Source organism: Lolium perenne, chromosome 4, assembly GCF_019359855.2.
Source record: "Lolium perenne isolate Kyuss_39 chromosome 4, Kyuss_2.0, whole genome shotgun sequence".
Classification (NCBI taxonomy): domain Eukaryota; kingdom Viridiplantae; phylum Streptophyta; class Magnoliopsida; order Poales; family Poaceae; genus Lolium; species Lolium perenne.
In genome coordinates this window covers 112,031,691-112,054,683 of record NC_067247.2, presented here as the reverse complement: position 1 = coordinate 112,054,683, position 22,993 = coordinate 112,031,691, and the positions used below count along the sequence as shown (strand labels likewise).

Here is a 22,993-nt window from a genome sequence, read left to right as displayed (position 1 = left end):
GGGTTGTGCATTGCATTGTAAAACTGGGAAAATTTCGCTCTTATTTGGATAAAAAACCTAAGAGAGATCGAGTTTCTCTCTCGACACCATTTAGGGTTAGGGTTTCGAGAGTGCGATAAATTTGGACATGACCTCTTTTGAATTAGGGTTTTGAAAAGGGGGAATCCATTGAATTGATACTCACATTTGAATATTTGAAATTGAAAGGAGTTTAAGTTGATATTCAAACTAAAACAATGAAAATTGAATAAGGTAATGAATATTTAAATCAATATTTTAATATAAATATATTTCAAATAATAAAAGAATATAAATAAGTTAAAATAGCTCAATAGAGAAACTTTGAGCTTTATTGATCATCACACATAATACATTGTCTTTAGAATATTCATTTATACTTTAATAAATCAATCCAGAAATGAATAATAAAAATAAAAAAGGAAAAGCACAAGAATACAAAGTGAACTATTCTAAATTCCTAGCTATTGCCTTGATCATCTCGATCATCCTGTAGCACTTGTTCATCTTGAATTCCTGCATAACAAAATCAAACAAACCATTTGACCAAGTGGCAATGCCACTTGGATGTCAAAGGAAAAAAGCCTAAGGAGGATAATATCGAAGTCCAGCCGAGCTGATCCATCCATCCCAATTTCCAACATGGAACACACATGCTGGGATAGTCACCAAGTGAATACATCCCTAGTGTCGACCAAGGAAGGGACTGCCAGGTGCTATAAATAGCACTATTCTAGCAAAGCATAGATATCCATCGACACACACACCACCAGTAGCAAAAACCACCAAGAACAGCAGTACTGTTCAAGCTCTTCTTCACCAAGAACAAAGAGCCTTTGAATAGAAATGGTGAAATAGAAGAAGAACCAGCCAGCCAGGAGGAGGAAATCAAGCTCAACCTCAACAACAACCAATACAAGAAAATTCTCTACATCAGCAAACATTATCTAGGAGCTGGAGTGAGTTATACCAAAAATCATGAACAAACAATAGGTATTATTCATATTTGCATAAGCATGCCCAACACAAATTCACACAGGGTGAAAGAACCCTGTTTGATCATCATATGGTCATAGACCAAGTGATACTGGCAAAAATGGTAAAGGCCAGGAATTAAAACCAAACTAGTCCACCATGGTTATGCCAACCAAATCAACCAGTAGCACATCCAAAAGGAACTAGGAAGGAACAAATCCAGGATACTTTACCAAAGTCACCTAGCTACACTAGCCATTTATAAAACCATCAGAAAACCAGACTAAATGTTGTCTGTATATTTTCAACATCAAATTCATAATGGCACTCATGTAATGAACACCCATTATGTATTTATCCATCCACAACAAGCCAACAGTAGTGGGAGCAACCAAACCAGCAGTATATCACTGCTAAGGTCACATCAACCATATAACCATCCAACCAAAGCAATAGTTAATCAATTATCATCACTCAATGAGTTCAAGGTATAGCTGGGGTCCCCAACAGTAGTTGGCATCCATCCAGCTTAAGTATATATAGCAAAAGAATCATAACTGCATAAGTAGTTCATTAATTTATAAGTAACAAGTACATAGAACCTTCCAAGGCAACCAGATAAACATCAATTGAGCAACAACAGCCACACAAAAATAATACACAAGTAACTGAGGCACCACAGTTCATATCCAGCCTGCTCATACAAGAATGAGCAACACGCCAATACAGGGTGTGCAACCATAGAGAGATATAGCATAAGCAGTAGTATAGGATAAGAAATAGTGTGCATAAGTAATAATCCAGCAATCTAGCCACTAGCATTTGATACTCACTGGTAACAAATGCATCACACACTAGCAGGGCACAACAAAAGCAACTCACTAGTACATGGTAAGCTGCCACGGAGAGTATATTAGTTGCAGTAGCAGTGGACAATTAACTGGAGCACATAGAAACTACACCAGAAAGCTAACCACTCAAGCAAGGGAGGTTCCAATGGATCAATTGTAGCAGGTAAACCACACAATAGCTACAACAGCAACTACGAACACTTGCAGAACCAGATATTGCTATCATCCAGTGTTCAAATGAACACTTGAGCAAGATACAGGGGCACTAGCAAGCTACTGCTAGCAGTAGTGCCAAAATCAACACTCATAGAGAGGAAGGGGAGTAATCAAGCTAGCCATAACAAGTAATTAGGCATAGCAGAGCATGAGGAGCACAACTACTACTAGAACATCATAGCAGCCGGTAGCTAGAGCATGGAGAGGAAGGCCAGTGGCTAAGGCACAGAGAGGCAGGCCAGTGGTTAGGACAAGGATATGAAGAACATAGGGAGATAACAGAGAGGGGAGTGACCACGTACCTGGAGCAGCAGCGCTGCAGCCGAGGACATGACGGCATGGCGGCACAGCCCGGTCACGGCGGCGCCAAGCCGCGACCAAGACGGAGCCATGCCGAGCACCGCTGCCACTAGTACATGCCAACGACAGCCGTTGAGCACCCTAGCGCGTCTAGGAATGCCAGCTCGACGCAGACCAACCATCGCACTAGAACCTAGTCACCGATAGGGTTGATGAGCACGAGCGGAGGAGGCCGCATTTGTTAGATCGACGCAGATAGGATGAAGCAGTGTCAACAGGCGTGTCAATTGCAACCAACAGCACTGCATGGAACCGCCTGAGATGGTCGGAGGAGGCCGACGATGGCAGAGGCGATTCGTAGTCGCGGGAGCGAAAGGGGTTCATCCACAAGTGTGGGAGAGTGTGAGGCTGGTTGGGCCAAACCAGATGGGCTGGTCCGGCCTAACCTATTGTTTGGCCTGACCAATGGGCTCGAGGGGCATTTTGGTCATTTGACCATTAGGTTTTCTTTGAGATTTAGAAATAAATCCAAAAACCCTAGAAAAACTCTAAAAAAATAAAGAAAAATATGTATACCACTTCAAAAATTATGCTCTATTCAAAATAAATGCCTCCAAGGAAATTTGACCAAAATTTAAAAATAATTATTAAGAAAAATTACAAAAGAAGTTGTATAAGGAAAATTCAATCCTTTAGAAAAATAAGAAAAAAAGAGTATTTGAAGCTAAACAAATATTTTCTTTGAAAGGACTCTTTGTAGAAAACATCAAAAGTTATTTTATATAACTCTTAAGGAGGATCTATAAATCTTTCTTATCCTCAAACTCTGAAAATTAATAAAAAACTAAACATCAACTGGGGGAACCAACAGTAAAACCCTAAAGCATGCATGATTTGGATCTTTAACCATTTCTCTTATCGGACAATGATGCTATCTTTCAGAAACCGAGGACCAAGGTCAGTCCAAACAATCCAACTGCACTACCTTGTAGTCTTCAGGCAAGTTCGTTGCTTGCTCATGTCAATTTGATTATGTTTATCAAATTAATTGCAAATTACTATCACTCTTGCATTAAAAGCAAAGTATTACTTTCAAAATTATGAATATGACTACGTGGTGGGCAATGGAACCACGGTATGAGTATTGGTGGAGGTTCCATTGCAATTGGGTTATTCATCTAGGATTAATATATAACCAATGTCGTCCAGTGATTCTTGCGCCGTAATACCCATGTTAACCATAAGATCTGGAGTGGGACGGAATAGTCAGTTGTATTTCTTCCTGCCGCACATCAACGAACATACTTTACCGTAGAAGTTGTGTCCTGCTGGGAACAACCGGAGTGGTGGGGAACCCTAAAGTCCTCACGGTATTGTGGTCTATGATGGGTTGTCGAAGACCGATGAAGGTACCGAGGTTGGATTATACCTAACGGGGTATGTTGACTGGCGGGGGTACATAATCGAGGTCGGAGTAGAACGTTGGGGATCCAAGGTTGGAACTACAACATGGGTGGGTGTGCGGGGTCACGGAGAAATGCAATGATTGGCTAGGACCTTATACCGGGCCTCACACCACGGAAGTGTGGACGGGATGAGCTGCCCGGTTGGTATCAAGGATAAGATCTCTTATGGGTAAAGCAGCACACCTCTACAGAGTGTATCAAATCGTGGCGTGGCACTCCCTGTTCCGGGTTTTGGAACTGTGAACGCGACCGGAAAGGAACTCAATGAAGTTCTAGACACCCGGTGAAGGCTGACGGACATAGCTTTTTAGAATAAAAGCAACCTTTGAAGAAATGTTTACAAAAACTTACATTGGCCTATGAATTTCTGGTCTAGGGCTGTAGTTAGTGCATCAAACACTTCTTTCCTATAATGAACTTGCTGAGTATGCTCATACTCATCCTTCTTTGAATCCCCTGCTTAGAATACCTGAACAACCTGGAGGAGGTCACTGAAGGAGCTGAAGGAGGAGAAGAAGAAGATATCTGCTATGAAGAGCCAGACCTATCAGGAGGCGTAGATGGGGTGGACTTCCTGATCGCCTACGACACTGAGGAGATTCCAGAAGAAACCGAAACTTAGGCACCACAACTTTGTTTTTGAGATTTAGGCACCACGACTTAGTAGTAGTCGAGTGGCACCAAACTCTATAGAATAAAGCTACTCGAGTCGTAATGGTACTTAGTTACAGCTACCGTTAGCTTATAAGTTAAGTAAGGTTCATCTAGAATTACCGAGTTATCCTCTCTGGACCGAGGAGGAGCTCCGTTGTGATATACATATATGTCTTGTAATATTAAGTGAGTGAAATAAAGACCAACTATGTTTCCGTTGTATCACTCTGAGGGATGTAATATTTGCGGAATAGTATTTGCATCTGTTATGTCAACGACTAGCATACTACAACATGCAGTGGTATGCAGGGTCACCACAATCATGTACCTCATTCCTAAGTATTTGTTCCGATTCAACTTGTATGCAAGAGCATATGTGGGGAGAAGTGTGTATTAGATGGAGTGGTATGGTGGTAGTGATTGAATAATGGCAACAAATTTAATATCTACTATGGTATTTACCTTTTTTGCTGCCTCACTAGGGATAAAGTGAATTCATGTGCTATAATTATCTTGTGACAACTTGATAATATTATTTGGTCAAGGTAGCATATTTGTGATTCAAACATTATGTTAAATTACCTAAGGCTATACTCTGTCGATTCTTAATTCAAGGTTGCTTGGAGTTTTCCCTTTCTTGAGGAGTATAAAAGAGATGTGTTGCATCATCTCTATGTTAGGATGTAATGCCTATATGAATGCTTATCAAACACATGTTGAAGTTTCACAAATATTATGTCTTTGATGAATTGTTTGTGTCTACTACAACCCAAAAAGGTCCATTTTAAACTATTAGAAACACCTTTCCAACACAATTATCACACTTTATATTTTCTGCAATTTATTATTTCGAAAATACAAAATACTTTCTTCACTTGCAAACGCACAAAATGCAAAAACAGCCCTCCTTTTATTATCTTTATCTTGCTTTTTTAGTTTACTTTCTTTACTTTACTTTGTTTAGATTTATATTTCATATTACCAATACGAAACCTTGTGCTTGACAACTACACGATGGAGTTGGGGACACAAGACAAAAAGCTTTGCTTTGCAGGTTGCTAGAAGAGGATAAGAAGAATCAACCCTTTACAAATTCTCCAAGAGTTCGATATAAACCCTCGAGTCATCCTTGTGGGAAAAACCGCTTGCTACAACATTTTGCACTTAGTGTCCAACAAGTTGGTATACACGAAGTTCTTGCCATCAACGTCCTCCATCATGCCCGCAAAAAACTCCAGCGAGGTAGAGCTCTTGTCATTGCCATTGTTTGGGACCACAAAAATATGATATGAAGCAAGATCCATATCAAGATAGGTGCACAAAGCTAGAAACAAACATGAAGAACATGTAGTCATATTTTCAGATCCTATTAACGGGATTTTATGGAAAATTAATAGGATAATTAGTGTGGTTAGTGTTACCATAATTGATTTGTTATAAAAACGGTCTTTAATACCCCTCTAAAACAATGGCTAGATTTTAACTCATACTACTCACCTCCCATGGATAGTAAAAGGTACCGTAAAAACTCCCCTAATTTTACATCCATTCCAAGGAAGCCCTAAGTCTCCAAAACCTCAAAAATGGTTTTCCATGGTGCTCTACAACCATTAAGACTCTGCTCAAATTGGGTGTTAAAATAGTGTGTCCATCGTGCCCTCCACTAATTTTACATCCATTCCAAGGGAACCATAAGGCTCCCTTAGAGCATCTCCAGCATATAGTATATAATACGATATGAGTAATTATACATCACTATTTTCGCTTTTTTAGGTTTTTATATCACCTTTGTTGTGCTCTCAAATATTAGTGATGTAAAATACATCACCTCTATTTTGGAAGTGCTCCAGCAATGATGTATTTTACATCACTAGTGCTACAAATCTTCAAATAAAAACTCAAACTTCGGCACAATTCAAAGGAAATTTAAACTTCGGCACTTATTAAACATCGAACAAATAGTTCATTCATAGAAAGTTCCATACATGGACTCGAGAGACTCTGGACACTCGATTTCTAGACTATCGATACTCCCTCCATACCGGATTAATGGGCAAATATGCACTTCGAGAAAAAAGTTTGACTACTAATTTGGTGAACAAAATATAAGATATATATCACAAAAAATGATATATATCTTATATTTTGTTGCTAAAATTTGTAGTTAAATTTCTTTCTCGAAATACGTAATTGCCCATTAATCCGGTATGGAGTACTATACTCTGGGAACTAGATTGTGGACGCTGGACACTTGACACTTGACACTTCTCATCTTTGATCTAGTCCCAGAAATCGTCTTCCTCCGATTCTTCCTTGTCGCACTCGCGGATAATTGACTCCCACCAATCAGTGTCCATCTCCGAGAACGAAGCATCGTTGGTGGCTCAAGACGATGCACTGGCGGCTGAAGACGAAGCACCCGCGGCCGAAGCCGATGCGCCAGCGCCCTGAGATGCACCATCGGTGGCGGCAGCTGCTGCAGCGGACGTAGCTTACTGCACGGCCATCGGCCAGGATGGCGTAGTATTCAAGCTCTGCCTCTAAGTTTTCCGGGTGGGAGGCGCGGAACTCGACCATGACCTCTTCGTCGGCCTGTTGGATGGAGGTGCATGTACTGGGGGCGTACCTGCCGCTCCTGCTCGCAGCGAATCGCCGTGAACGGCGGCACCAGGAAGTCTGCCTCCTCCCGGCTCTGCATGTCGCGGAAGTTCACCGGCTCGCTTGTGCCGTCGAGCCGGCACACGATGGCGTCATACACGCGGACGGCAAGCTCTGGCATCTGGAATGTGCCGAGCCAAAGCCGGTCGCCGTCGTGGGCGGGCCGGGCCGATCGGGCCAGGCTTCCCATGGGCAGGTATGAGGGCACGCCACAACCCTACCATCGAATCAGTTTTTTGGACTTAATCTCTCGGAGGTGCTCATAGAGATAGAATGTGAGTGCGTTTATATGGGTGAGTATATGTGCATATGTATGAACGTCTATGTCTGTATTATGTTTCATGCAGCGGGCCATACTCGGTTCTTTTCAAACGACATGAAAATGGAAATGAAGGGCTGGGAGTTAAAGTAGGAAGCCGGACCCACGCGGTACAGTAATTGAGGGGGTTAATTACGCTAATTGCCTAATAAATCGGTTTGCCTCAAAGGGAAAGTTTGCCTATTAGACTAGCCACAATGAAAGTATCATAAGTAGTATCATGCATGCTATGTTGACAAAAATCTGATGTGACACACCAATTAATGAGGTGAGAGATGAGAGTGGTATCATAATATGATACCGTATCATAGCACGTAAAATTAGAAAATTTAATGGCAAACACATCATGTACACATATTTGCATTGAGATTCTACAAAACATTAAATATGATGATACTATGGGGAGTGGTGTTTTGGAACATGGGAGCATGTGCTCCCTATATTTTGAAATGCATCTTACACATATTTTAAATTTCAAAAAAATGAAACAAAAAATTTGCATGTACATCTTTACGTGCTATGCGCTTACAAAGTCGTTTCATAAAAAATGGACGTATCATGTGACGTGTGTAAAAAAGAAAAAATTCAGTGCTAAAAATAAGACTTTTCACAGGAAAGTTTTCTCTTTTTTACGTAGATCACACAAAAATTTATTTTTTCGTCAAACTTGACGAACACACATATATTATAGATATGTACATGTAGAATTTTTTGTCAAAATATTTCCACATTTCGAAATATGTTTTGTTGGTAGAGGAAGCATACGCACCCGGGAGCCGAATTGAATTTCCCGATACTATGATACTATGCATTGTGAGGTTAGTATCATAAACTAGTATCATGTGCATGATACAGTGTATGATACTTCTCATTGTGACTAGTCTTAATCCGATATGGAGGGAGTACATGGATTTGCAGTAGCAACAATCTGATAATGACTGGCAAACATATACACCGACAATGCACAGAGAACCGTCAAGTGCATGACGAGTGTCTCGACCATCAGGTATAGCATGTGATGCGACAGTATCTGCAAAACATTTGATTGTGGACATGATCTAAACTTTGCGTGGTATTCATCAGAATTGTTTCTTAGCTTGTGGGAGCACAAAGGGATTAATCAATGTTCTTCCTGTCAAAAAAACAAAAAATACACAGACCCAAGACACCGTAAACTTTCTCTTACATCCCAATCGCCATTTTCTACGGCTTACAACAACCCAACCCGGGTCAGGCTCCTTCCCTGGAGCGTCTCATGCTCTCGTCGATCAGCTTGAACGTTTTCTTTACAAGTTTCTGGTCTAATGCCGTTGTTCTGAAGATCTTGAACACTCGGTCGACACGATCGGGCTTGCTGCTCTGGAAGTAGAGCTCTTCAAACTTCTTCTTGACGAACCTGTAAAACATCCATTCAGACCATCAGCTGGCATGTTTCATGTGAGAGTGATCAGGGAGAGAGGGTTGCACTTACTCATAGGCATGCTCCACCTCCTGTTTGCCAGGTGCAAGCGGCTGGTAGTCTTTAAACCACTCACATACAGTTAAAGGAACCTACATAAGAATGGCAAAATGTTGACACAAAGGTGCGTACTTCACTTGCGTATAACTCAGCTCTTCTGATGGGTTAAAAGATTTGTTTGTTACCTTTTGTATTTTCTCCTCAAATATGTCGAATTTGTTGAGGAACAGCATGAACGGTGTTTTCTGGAAATCAACACAGCATCAAGTAGGATTGGAAATGGGAAAATAATAGCAGAGGAGAACAGGCAAATTGAGATGGACGTCTGCTGACCTCAAAACATCTTTGCTTTAATACCCAGTCGAAGAGTTCCTTGGTCTCCATCATTCTGTTCTGTGTCTCATCCTCAAACAACATCTGATCATATCTGGAATTAACAGCCCACAACATTAGATCAAAAGCTGTGTGCCTTGCACTCTCCATATGCATGCATGTGCTCATTCATGTATTGCCAACCACAAGCAGTTGATGCACACCAAAATTCGTGTTCTGTATTTAGTAGCGCTACATCAAGTAAAGACATAGTTATAAATACTGTGGATGAGCTATATGTTTCATTTAACAAAAGATTCTTGTTGACTACTTCAGGTCACAGGCAAAAGCTTTAAAAAGGTGTTTTGCATGGATTCCTTTTGCAGCGTTGCACACCTAGACTAAATCTTAAGTAAGAGGTAGCTTCAGAAGAATATGCCATTTTAGAAATCATACTTACTCGCTAATGGCAGCACAAAAGATTACAGCATTAACACCTTCAAAAAGATGAATCCACTTCCTCCTCTCATTTCTTTGACCTCCTACATCATACAACCTGTATACCTCGCCGCCTCTTTTGCTCTCTCCGAGAGGGCTGCAGAAAAGCTACCCAAATTAACTACTTTCTCATTCAAATCCTCTTATGCTGCGTCTCGGATATAAGAGATAAAAGACTTATGTCTGCACCCTGTATGCGGAGAGTGAAAGAAATACTCAAATCTCAAGTAAACATATTACCTAAATTGAATTTCTACAACACCATTTGTTCGTACTCTAGCATGTAGCACATCCTCCTGCAAAACATCCAGAAAAAGTTAAAAAGAAAAAGTGTTAGAGTACGTCATGGGCCTGGGCCCGTTAGTCTTATGGTTTGCTTAGGGGTCAAGTAAGCCTTGCTTGGGAGTCAAGTAAACCTCTCTATATAAGGAGAGGAGATGTATCAATCTAATCAAGCAAGAATTAAGAAGGAAATCCCTTCCCTCTTGCCCGGCCGTGGGCAAAAGGCCCCCGGCCGGCCTTCTCGCGCCCTCGCAGCTCTCTCTCTCCTCCCAAACCCTAGCAGCCACATAACACTTGAGTACGTCATGGGCATGGGCCCGCTAGTCTTATGGTTTGCTTAGGGGTCAAGTAAGCCTTGCTTGGGAGTCAAGTAAACCTCTCTATATAAGGAGAGGAGATGTATCAATCTAATCAAGCAAGAATTAAGAAGGAAATCCCTTCCCTCTTGCCCGGCCGTGGGCAAAAGGCCCCCGGCCGGCCTTCTCGCGCCCTCGCAGCTCTCTCTCTCCTCCCAAACCCTAGCAGCCACATAACACTTGGTATCAGCTTTCCCGGGTTCGATCATGTCCAGTCCTCCACCGAGTTCTTACCACCCGCCGCCGCCGCACTCCGAAGTCCCCACCGTTCTCTCCACGGCGGAGATCACCGCAGCCCTCCGTGATCTCACCACTGCTGTCCAGGAGATATGCCTCTTCCTGGCCGGACCCTACGGGCCGCCGCCGCCGGCGGCGCTGCTACCGTGGCAGCCAACGCACCAGGCGGCCTCCGCCGCGATCGCCGGGCTGCAGCTGCAGCCGATGCTGCGCTGCCGCCGCCACCCGACGTCGGGCTGCTGCAATCCCCGCCGCTGTCCACCATCTCCGGCCGGGCCCTACCTCGGCGCCGGGGTCCCTCTTCTCCGGCAGCCGGCCGCCTTCTTCCCCACCGGGACGCTGCAGAACAACAGCGCCACCGCCAACAACGCCGCCGCTGCATGCTGTCCTCACCGACGCTTATCCTCGCTGTTTCGGTGGGCAGCTGCAACAGCAGCAGCAGCTGCCGTCGCCACCAACACCGCAGCAGGGGCTGCTGCCTCCACCGACGCCGTCCCTACCTTTCGGCGGTGTGGGAGCGACCTTGGCCCCGGGCTCTACATCGCCACCGCCCGGGATGCCCTTCCACCAGGTCCGTTTCCCTCCGTCACCGTCACCGCTTCCGGCTTGGATCGCTATCCGCCACGTGTCGGCGGTGGTGAGGCTGCAGGCTGCTGCGCACGGCCTCCTAGTGCGTCGGCGTGTGCGGGAGATGCGTGATCTGCAGCTGCAGCTCCTCCAAGTTGAGCTTCGTTGCGCAACGGACCTCGATCTCGTCCGCTGCATTGGGGATCTTGGGCGTGCGGTTTCCCCACGGGCGGCGGACATGCTGTTTTTCCCGCGGGCAGCGACCTCAAAGTCTGCGCCATCGACAGTCATCCGGCGGGGAGAAGGCATGGTGTCACCGGTAGGAGCGCACCGCGTAGCACCACTGCATTCCGTCGCCGGCCACCGCGCGTGCTCCTTTTGTCCCGCTGGTTTCCATGGGATCCAGGTGGTTGTACAGGTGCACGTCCGACGGGCAGATGGTGTCCACTTTATGTTCAGGGGTCAACAATAAAGCGTCCCAGTCTATTTCAGGTTGAGAGTTATAAAACAAGCCGAGATGTAAAAGGCTCGTTTTTAGGTGTTAGGGTTGTGTTGTGTCGAGTCATGGTTTGCTTAGGTTGCAGCTCGAGGACGAGCTGCATGTCCAGGTGGGGTGTAGTGTTAGAGTACGTCATGGGCCTGGGCCCGTTAGTCTTATGGTTTGCTTAGGGGTCAAGTAAGCCTTGCTTGGGAGTCAAGTAAACCTCTCTATAAGGAGAGGAGATGTATCAATCTAATCAAGCAAGAATTAAGAAGGAAATCCCTTCCCTCTTGCCCGGCCGTGGGCAAAAGGCCCCCGGCCGGCCTTCTCGCGCCCTCGCAGCTCTCTCTCTCCTCCCAAACCCTAGCAGCCACATAACAAAAATACTGCAGATATATTCTTGAATAAGAATGACAGAACAGTCAACAGCCCTTGAAGCCTATTTTTGAGTAACCATGTACAGTTACAAAAATCCAGAATTGTACATGCAGACTCTAGAACTTGCACAATTAATAATGCTCAGACAGACTAAAAATTTGAGAAATATGGAGGGATCTCCACTTATAAAGGAAACTAAAGAACAGGTTACTTTTTCTTTATGTACACGATAAAGCTGAAGTGCTTGACAAGCACATAAATTAATGGGAAACTTTGATCAACAGTTTGGTGTTCATTATTTCAACAGGCAAAACCCTATTAAATTACTGAATTAGTATGTCCAAGCAATCAACAGGTTTTAAAATAAAGTAACAATAATGCCATAAAAATAACCACAAAATTCGCACGACATCATAATTAGATGGTTCTTTCCTGTTTAGGAATGACTCCAACACAAAAAGTGCCAACGAAACCCTTTGCTTAAGAGTATTGGGGCATGTTAGCATATAAGAAAAATGGTTTGGGTATTATAATTCTATCTATTGTTAGGAATTTGTAAAATGAACTGAAGGATCATTCAGAGAAACTAAACACCATGTAGATGATACATGTGGAAACACAAAAGGTCAAGGTGTTCAGATAAGATTATGCCCTGTAGTAACTGCTTAGTAGCATAGTTATTCTTTTGAAACGAAAAAACTAAACCAACGGAGGGAGGAAAACCTAACGACCTCGAGCTGAGATGAAAAAATCAGGCTTATATTAGATCAAGGGCACATCGGATATAACCAGATAACAGAGCACAGCAGTTTACAAAGAAAAGGAGATTACAAAAGGAAAACCTAACGACCTCAAGCTGAGATGAAGGTTTCAGACACTAACAACGAACGCCAAACAGATGACATACAGAGATATCAGAAACCCAGAAAATAAATGCCCCAGAAAAGGATTAAATTGTGGATAAATTACAGACCTTTGTTGGTAGATAATCTGCTTCAGCTAATCGGTCCAAATTTTCCATGAAGTACTGTGCACAGTCCGGAACTTGCAGAATACTTCCACGTGAGTAAGTTTCCTATATATGCATTTATTTATAAGTTCACTATTTGACAATATGTACATTTAAAGAAAAAGATTAAGACTTCTTTTCCACCTGAATGGCTGGATCTTCCCATATCTTTCTCACATCCTGCACCAGTTCTTTGCTGAGCAATGGGTAATCCAACCTGCCACCGATTTCTGATAGTTTTTCTCCGATCTCCTGAAGTTAGGATAACATGGCAATGGGATTATATACAAATTTAACTTCATAATCTGAACAATAGTGTAAGGTGTACGATGTCAAGCTGCCATGCTAGCAACCAATATATTGTACATAAATAAGGCAACACCTCTTAACAAGAATTGGTTCCAGAACCATCAAAGAAGGTAAATGGTCAAGCCCTAAAAGTGCTCAAATCTAGACAATCAACCTTGAAAATGATGATTATTTGAGCCCGTGAAGGATTACCGAACTTAATATTATTCTCTAAGCGGTCAAATGTAATAACAAAGTATAGTGTATGTTTTCAAGCTACTAGATGACATGTTTTCCAGTTACTAGATGAAATACGTGATATTTAGAGATAAAAGGAGCAATACATGGGCAAGCTAGCGATAAAATTTTCTGAATTTCATCTGTCTAAATCATCTGCACTTTAGTACATATCTCTGCGTTGGCGAATGGTAATGGAAAATTCAATAATACAGCATAGCTTAGTGCAGCTGCCAGGTCTGAACAGGTTTGATCATAGACAAGTTCAGCAACTGAAATCGTTCTTCAGCTGTAACAGATCAGAGTAATCATGTTGCAAGATATTGATGTTTATGCCCAATGTAAATCTCTCTACTGAACAGAATAGGAAGTACAGACCTGATTATCTGGGGATATAACATATTTTGAAGACTCTAATTCCACCTGAGCTAGTTCTTTAGCTCCATCATATAGTATCTGTGCACATTTAACACATTACTCAGGCGAAGAAATGTAACCACACTACCATCATGCTGCTCTAGTCAAATTTGCTACGCGAACCCCACCATTCAATAAGAGGAAACTACTAAACGCATACTTTAATTGTCTGATACACATTAGCATGGATGACTGATGTATAGCTCCTAAGTTCTGCCTCATCAAAGCCAGTTTGGAAAAGGAGTTTTATCTGCAGAGAAAAAACAGTCAGAATACATGATACATGAGCTCTAAGCTCCAACTTACCGCTTAGGACGTAAGAGAAATATTTAATCCTAGTCTCCTAGATGTTCATTGATCAAGCATTCCACTCATGGTAAAGTATTGGCTATTTTGGGGTGTAGTCAATCAATCTTTCCAATATTCAGGCCTCTTTGATTCACAGAATTTCAAAAACACAGTAATGGGAAAAATGCAGGATTGCAATACCATGTCCACTCGAATCCTACATGATTATGTTTGCACCAAAATTTGTTCGATTACACCACAGACAGACAAAAGATTCTTTCCAAGAAGTTTGAGTGGATGCAGAAGATCTTATCATTCATGTAAAGGAATCCTTCCGAAAAATGCCTAAAAGATTAAATCATACGAAAAGTTTCTAAGGATTCCATTTCTCCAAAATATATACTCGTAAAACAGGTAGCAGCATTTGTTTTTCATGCCACGTGAAATGGCTACACAGATTATATTATATTATATATAAATACATGTACAGACTTGTGTCCAAATTCACCTTCATAGTTTTAGTTTCAAAAAAGCATGTTAAGGATGATATGCTTAGTAATATAAGAAAGTGGAGCATCCTGACTCCATGCAAGTGATATAATTCTGCACTTCGCACATAACAGCAAAAACTACATAGTGGCAAAGCAAAGAGGGTCAACTGATGCATGCTGTGTAAACCCATTTTATTCTCCAGTTGCTTACAATGTATACTACTACATGTGCCTCTAAATATGAAGCCATTATTGGGAGAAAAATTATACCATTAATTAGCCTCCGTTGCTATGCTTCAGCGCGGCTCTATTATCTCCATACTAAATTAGACAATGTGCAAAGTCCATATTATCCCTAATTCCCTATGCGGTAATTAGTAGCATGTTGGGCAATGGTAGATTTGAGTCATTGGATAACACAGAATTGATGGCCCATATTAGTATGGGAGTGCCTTAAAATTTCCCATCAAACATGCTAATGACATATGCTTAATGATTTTCCAGGTAGTATAACAAGAGCTTCATACCTGTTTAAATATTGTAGACTTCCCTGATTCTCCGGCACCTTAAAAAAATAAATCAATTAAAAGTGACCCCTATCTGGAATAAGTTCAAACTTAAGGGATCATTGGTTCAATAATTTATTAATGACAAACATCACAAAGCATGCATCTTTTCAAAACCAGATGAAATATATGATGGAACTGACGACAGAGGAAGTGCAGGAATTTTATTCTCTGAACCAGCAAATTTTCAGGATAGGATTGATAATTGCCATAATAAAATGTCTGTTCAAGAAAGTTGGCAGTACCAAGAAGTAGGAGCTTGTGGATGTGTTGCTCTGCCTTTGTCTCTTGCAAAATTCGCCGGTCGATGTCTGCAGACTGTTGCCAGGTGTATCAAAAGCAAATCAAATGGCAGTTAGCCTATCTGCTTAGCGTTTAGTTGCTCAGTTAGTTTGGGTGGTAACTTACTTTTCCATTTTCAGCTGCTTCCGCCTCATTTAGAGAATGAGATCTGCTACAGGATGAACCCATGCTTTCAAGCACACATGTAAGCACTGCCATTATTCAAGATGTACACTCTCATGCTTGAGCCTCTTTCCAAGATGAGCATCTAGGGCTATATCTCGCAGTTCATGAGCTGTATACAAAAGGGCAAGACCCAAGAGATGTTGGTCAAAGTTCAGGCAATCAGATAACATAGTGCAAAGGAGAGTCACACATATCAGACTGGTCACACACAGACAAAACTCAATAAATGCGTACATTTGCAGGAATATTTTTTAGTCTAATACGGAATCAATCGGGCAAAGATAATGTGTCGTCACTTTAAATCCTCTCGTTGCTGCATCTGCGGCAACTAAAAACCATTTTACCACTTTGTTAGATTACTATGTGAAGACGCACCTGGTCACAAGTAATACCTTTTAGATAGCACTTCATATTACGCATTACTGAGATAAAAATTCACATCTCAAGTTACACACAGTGGCCACTGAAGTATTAAACAACATCACTAGCTACATGCTTGAGTGTTCCAGGAGCTGTTGTTAACACATTTTGCTTCTTAGGAGCATCCAATCCAATAACTAAAAATTGCACATTTGTTCCTCGCGCATTAGGACAAATGGGCAGTGAACTTGCATATGGACTTGTGTGATTGGATTGAGAAGCTCAACTCTTTATCATTGAAACTAAACCCCAAAATTTGCGAAACGTTCACTGAAAGAAAATTACATGGAATGGCAGCACCTATTGCTTTTGACAACACCAGAGAAGTAAGAAAATCACAGCAAGAAACATGCGATCCCCCGTAAGGCCGGAACACCACCAAGCTGCATCTACCAAAGCATCACATGGTTTACTGATGTTGTTGTACATCAGCATTTTTATCTAAGCTTAGTGGGTGGGTGGGTGCCAATTGCCAACAGGGATCGATCTCTGGTTGGGAATGATTGTCCATGGCAAAGGGAAGAGCAGTACAAGAAAAAAAAAGAACAGAAATAAACCAACCTGGGGCATGGCCTCCTTCTCAACAGAAAGGAGAAGGTTCGGATGGATCTCCACTCCACGCCACCCCACTTCACTTCAGTAATAGTAGGAGGCTAGGAGCGACGATGATAAGCCGAGGAGGAGAAGGAGGAGGAGGGCACCTGCGAGAGAGAATCTAGGCCCCTTGCTTTGAGGCGGCGCGAGCGGGCGCAGAGGGTTCGGTGGCGGCGCAGGCAGAGGAGCAACAGTGAGGACAGGAACCGGCTGCCACTTGCCAGCGAGGTGAGTGAATATGGGGAGGAGAACATATCTTGTCCCTTGTGGAAAGAAGACTACATAACCCCCCTATGTTTGACGTTTGGGATGGAGAACCCCCTCAGGTTTGCATTACCTGTTAAATTACCCCCTCCATGCAGTTTCTGATTGTACTGGTCTTCCCTTTGTCGTGGACAATCATTCCCTACTAGAGATCGGTCCTTGTGGCAATTGGCACCCATCCACCCACTGAGCTTAGCTAATAACATCAGTAAACCCACATGTGATGCTTTGGTAGATGCAGCTTTGTGGTGTTCCGGCCTTACGGGGGATCGCATATTTCCTGCTGTGATTTTCTTAGTTCTCTTGTGTTGTCAAAAGCAATAGGTGTTGCCATTCCATTTAGTTTTCTTTCAGTCAACGTTTCGCAAATTTCGGGGTTTACTTTCAACGATAAAGAGTTGAGCTTCTCAATCCATCACTCAGAAGTCCATATGCAAGTTCACTGCCTATTTGTCCTAATGCGCGAGGAACAAATGTGCAATTTTTTGTCATTGGATGTTCATAAGAAGCAAAATATGTTAACAACAGCTCCTGGGACACAGCAAAATTGGTTCCAGTAGAAACAATTGGACAAGAATTGCGCTTGCGAGACAGAAGTGCAGCGGCCGCCGCCAGCCCTTGACCTCGTCCCCGCGCGAGCAACAGCTGCAGCGTGCAGACCAGCCTCTCCCCGGCCGTCCGCCGCGGGAGACCGCCGCCGCCCCTGCTCGTCTAGCTCGCCCCGCCCTCCCCTCTCCCAAGCGTCCCCGCTCACCATCCCCGATCTGGATTCCGTCGAGTGAAATCGAAGAAGAAGAGGAAGGAGACGTACCTGCTCGGAAGAGTGGTGGGGTGGCGGGAGGAGGCAGCGGTTGGTTGGGCCGGCCGATAGGGGAAGCCACCACCGCCCCGATGCGTAGGGGGAGAAGCTGCTCCGGCGGGTAGGGGAGGAGGATTGCTGGGGTCGTCGTCGTCGGTAGGGGGCTTAGAGGGGAACGTATCAGGTGAAAAATAGTACAGTAGACTACATACAAACTGCAAATCTGAAAATTTTCGTCGGTCCGGTCGGATGAAATACCAACGGTCAGATTTCATGGCCTGTTTCCACCACCATGCAATTTGTATTTTTCTCCCTCTTCGATCCCTGCGCCATGGAACAGAAAACGGAACTATAGTACCCCTTCTCCATCTCTCAGCTCCTTGTTCGGCGTTCCCCATCCGAGATCGAGCACTATGGCTATGGTGCCCCAGCCGTCCTAGTCCAGCACGCCGCCACCACGCCCGATAGATCCTCGCTTGACACAGCTCGTAACCTCATTCCTCCGCTCCGTGCGATATTGGGCTCTCGCCTGACGCCCCGACGCCTAGAAGATTAGCCAATCTGGGACGAGGGCAAGCTCCGCCTTGACAAGTAGGAGATCTGCAGCATCGCCAGCAAGTTCTCCTCTGGTTCAACCTCGAGCTTCAAGTTCTGGCCGCATCTCTCGACATTCTTATTTAATTTTACATCTCTGGCGGATAAGTCATCCGATGACAGTTGGGTACTGCTGTGTTAGTTTTGTTCGAATTAAGGCACAACAGTGTTTTTCATTACCACAGAAGTAAGCTGGACAAACATATCATTAGCACTGAACTACCTGGGCAGCCGTCATTTGCGTAATTGCTTGAGTCATGATGATGTTGTCGTCAGCTAGGGTTCAGTACATCAAGTCAACTTTCAGTATTTCATTGCTTCCATTTCTGAACTTTACGTGATAAAATGGTAAGCTTGAAATACTTGCATTTCGATAGAGCTGTCTTGTTGAGAGGAAGCACATAAGCAGTTTTTGCTGCATTTGATGATGCACACTACGATCTTCTAAGCATTTCTTAGTACATAAATTACTTGTACTTTGTTCTGTACTAGAACTAGGATCTACATGTATCTGCAGACATGGAGAAAAACTTCAAACTTTCTGGGTTAGATAGGGAAACAATTCAAAGATTAGAATGTGATCTACATGTATTCTCTCCCGCAACTCTGAAATGTAGAATGCCTGATTTCTGAGCGAACATTTGTTGTGAGATCAAGAGAGAGCTTTATTTGTATAGAAAAGACAAGTTTATACATTCTTCCTCTATTACGTGAGCGGTGAGCTATATAGTGTCAGGAAAGCTGTTTAACTACTCTCCTTGGTTCTGAGCCATCCTCTCGTATTTCACAAGCTTATGAGCTACTCTCTTTTGCTCCCTTCTGATTTTGGTGATACTGCGCTCTCCCAGCAATCTTCTAGCATCCATGATTTGCTGGTAAATGCCTCCCGCTCTCGACACCTATGCATGGTTTCTCTGGACTGCTGGACAGAAATAAACTTAGGACCTTTTCCCTTTGCCGTCGTCTTGGATGTTGTCTTTCAGTGACAAAATTTCCACTAAATCCTGTTGGAAAGGACAGAGTAAGTTCCTTTTGGCACGAAAGATGTTGTTCCTTAATTACCAGGCTCGCCAAAGCCCAAGGAGTGTTGAGATACATATCCTTGTATATTTGGATGTGTATCTTCTATAGTTATGTATAGCGATACATATCTTTGTATTGATTATTGGGCCCGCCTTCTTCCTTGTATAGTCGAGGACGTCGCCTATATATGTAACCCATATGCACCCAATCAATACATTGTGAGTTGCATCCCTCTCTACATGGTATCAGACACCTACCGTTCCTAACCTAGCCGTCGCGCCCCTCTCTCCCCGCGCGCGCCGCCCCACCCTCCAACCCTAGCGCCGCCGCCCTTGTGCCGCCGCCGCGTGTGCCCCTCCTCACGCCGCGCCGCCGCCGCACCTGCAGCCGCCGCCGCGCCTCCCTCCCCAACCCCGCGCCGTCGCCATCCCCCGCGCGCGCGTCATCATGTCGTCGGTCTCCAACGGCAGCAACCCCTTCGCCTACAACCCATGGACGGGGCTCATCCACGCCTACAACATGCCGGTGCCGCGCCCGCCAACTCACCAGGTGCACTTCACCGCGACACCGCCCTACGCCCCGGCCTACCACGCCGCGCCCGCACCTGGCTGTTACGCCGGTGGCGGCAACTGGTTTATGGACACGGGCGCCTCGTCTCACATGGCCGCTCACCCGGGTAACCTTTCTCATTCCTTTCCCACTTCCATCGAGTCTCGCATCATTGTCGGTAACGGCGCCGGTCTTCCTATTTCTCACATTGGTTCTGCTAATTTTCCATCTACTTCTAAACCACTGTCTCTCAATAATGTCCTTGTGTCTCCCCAGCTTATTCAGAATTTAGTCTCTGTTAAAACTCTTTCTCGTGACAACTCTGTGACTGTTGAATTTGATACTTTTGGTTTTTCTGTTAAGGACGCCCGCACCCGGATGGTCCTCCATCGATGTGAGAGCCCCGGCGATTTGTATCCGGTGATGTCGCCTTCCACCCCCGGCGCCGCACCTCGTGCTCTCTCCGCAGGCGTTGATCTTTGGCATGCTCGTCTTGGACATCCCAGTGCTAACACGCTTCACCAAATAATGAGGGGTTTTTCGTTTTCATCTACTAAACAGTCTTCACATAGTTGTGAATCGTGTCGTCTTGGTAAACACGTTCGTCTTCCTTTTAGTCAGTCTTCCACTGTTGCGTCTTTTCCTTTTGAGTTAATTCATAGTGATGTATGGACCTCTCCAATCCCGAGTAATTCTGGCCTTCTTTATTACCTAGTTATTCTTGATGATTTTTCTCATTTTGTGTGGACGTTTCCCCTCCGTAAAAAGTCTGATGTCGCCAACACTCTCACAGCCTTCTACGCCTATGTTTCCACCCAGTTCGGTCGCCCCATCCACCCTACAAACTGACAACGGAAAAGAGTTTGACAATGTCGCCGTCCGCACCCTACTCTCCTCTCACGGCACTATTTTCTGTCTAACCTGTCCATACACGTCCCAACAAAACAGCCGCGCCGAGCGTATCCTCCACACCCTTAATGACTGCGTCCGCACACTCCTATTCCACAGCCATGTTCCCCCCACCTTTTGGCCTGACGCCTTAGCCACCGCCACCCTCCTTGTCAACCTTCGTCTGTGTCGTCCCCGTTGGAACTATGCACCTCATCACCTCCTTTACGGTTCCCCTCCATCCTACGACGGTCTTCGGATTTTCGGTTGTCGTTGTTATCCTAGTATCGCCGCCACCACTCCTCATAAACTCGCCCCTCGTTCCGTTCCGTGTGTTTTCCTCGGTTACCCGGCTAACACCAAAGGCTACCGCTGCTATGATCCGGTTTCTCACCGCGTCATCACTTCCCGGCACGTGTACTTTGATGAGCATTTCTTTCCTTTTTGTAAGGGTATTTTACCCTTATCCATTATTTTGGTATCTATGACACCGTGCTAGAGTATTTGGACTAATACATGCCTACAAGATGACTTTCAGGTATTAGCCAAAGAGGTATGATGGTGTTGCAATGGAACAAAAGGCAACGGGAGACCCCCCCAATTCGACGAAAAATCAGCTAGTTTTTCTGAGCCAGGCCGGTCACAGATCCGGTTGGACCGGCCCTGGCACCGGGCAGCCCGGTCGCCAACCGGACTCTGAACCGGTGCCATCCGGCGACATCCAAGAAAGAAACGAAGCCATCCGGCGCGCGTCCGGTCACCAGCCCGGTTTCGGACCGGCTGCTCGGTCCACGGCCCGGTCTCGACCGGGCGCTGACCGAGCGGCGGTCAAGAACCGGGTTCTGCGCTGTGACATCCGGGCCACATCCAAGAAGCCTGAAGCCTGCCGGTCAAGTCCCGGTCCCAGCTCCGGTTGGAAACCGGCCGGCCCAGGTCTGTGGCCCGGTCGACTGGCTGTGGACCGGCTCGTCCGGCGCAAAATCCGGTTGACCGGGTTTCTCGAAGAATCTGCTGATGTGGCAAGTGACCAACGGCCGTATTTAGAAGAACACTATAAATAGGTCTTCTCCTACCTCTGAACAGTTAGGCACTACACTACAAGCTGTTCTTGAGCTCTCTCTCTCATACTCCATTGCTAGAAACACCAAAAGCCTCAGATCTCCCTCCTCCTCCACTCAAACTCAAATCCCTCCGGGGAATCATTAGAGGAGGACCCGATCTACCGTTCTACCAAGCCAAATCTCATTCCCCCTTGTATTCATTGAGAAGCTTGCTTCCTAGGGTTCCTAGGAAACCCTAGGTAGGCAAGAGGAGTCCGGAAGCATCCGGGCTGTGGATTTGCTCCGGGCAAGATTGTGAAGGTTTGGAGGCTACCTCAAAGTCTACCACAAGTGAGTGAGCTATTCCTTCGTGGGATAGGCTCCGGAGAATAGGGTGAGCCTTCGTGGCGCGGGGAATCCTTCGTGGGACCTCCACTCCTCCAAACGTGACGTACCTTGTTGCAAAGCAAGGGAACACGGGAATACATCCTCGTCTCCGCGTGCTATCGGTTATCTCTAACCGAACTCCTTACTTATGATTTAATCGCTGTGAGAGCCTTCGTGCTCGAGTTAGTTGTATCCTCATATAGGTTGCTTCACCTAGTTTGCATTAGGCTCATCTTTATATTCCGCAAAGCCTAATATTGCAAAGAAAGAATTAAAATTTGTAGAAACCTATTCACCCCCCCCCTCTAGGTTTACCATCTCTATACTTTCAATTGGTATCAGAGCCTGGACTCTTATTAAGGGCTTCACCGCCTTAAGAGTGAGATGGATAAACTCTTCGAGGGTCTAGATGAAGACTCTAACCTTTCGGTTAAAGAGATGAAATCTAGATTCTTGGCATATGAGGCCGAGAAGAAGAAAAAGGAGGATGAGCTACAAAACCAAATGGCAGAAATGACTGCCATGCTTAAGAACCTAACTGCGGGTGGAACTTCTAGTGGGGCTTCGGTCTCTAAGGAGTCCTACCATGATGTTAACTATAACTATCCTAGAAACACTTCACCCATGCCTCATATAAACCATAG

The 22,993-nt window shown here is 44.5% G+C and overlaps 1 protein-coding gene across 1 annotated transcript; it reads right to left on the bottom strand.

The window, feature by feature from the left end:
• Positions 1 to 8,511: 8,511 nt before the first annotated feature.
• Positions 8,512 to 18,072, bottom strand: LOC127302989 (guanine nucleotide-binding protein alpha-1 subunit). The gene is made up of 14 exons (XM_051333726.1): positions 17,881 to 18,072; positions 15,732 to 15,900; positions 15,569 to 15,641; positions 15,285 to 15,322; positions 14,139 to 14,228; positions 13,940 to 14,017; positions 13,181 to 13,288; positions 13,001 to 13,102; positions 9,967 to 10,022; positions 9,689 to 9,823; positions 9,250 to 9,343; positions 9,102 to 9,161; positions 8,929 to 9,008; positions 8,512 to 8,853 (listed from the first exon to the last, which is right to left on the bottom strand). Exons 2-14 carry the CDS (start codon positions 15,822 to 15,824, stop codon positions 8,688 to 8,690), a joined length of 1,173 nt encoding a protein of 390 aa, XP_051189686.1. The 5' UTR covers positions 15,825 to 15,900; positions 17,881 to 18,072; the 3' UTR covers positions 8,512 to 8,687.
• Positions 18,073 to 22,993: the final 4,921 nt, after the last annotated feature.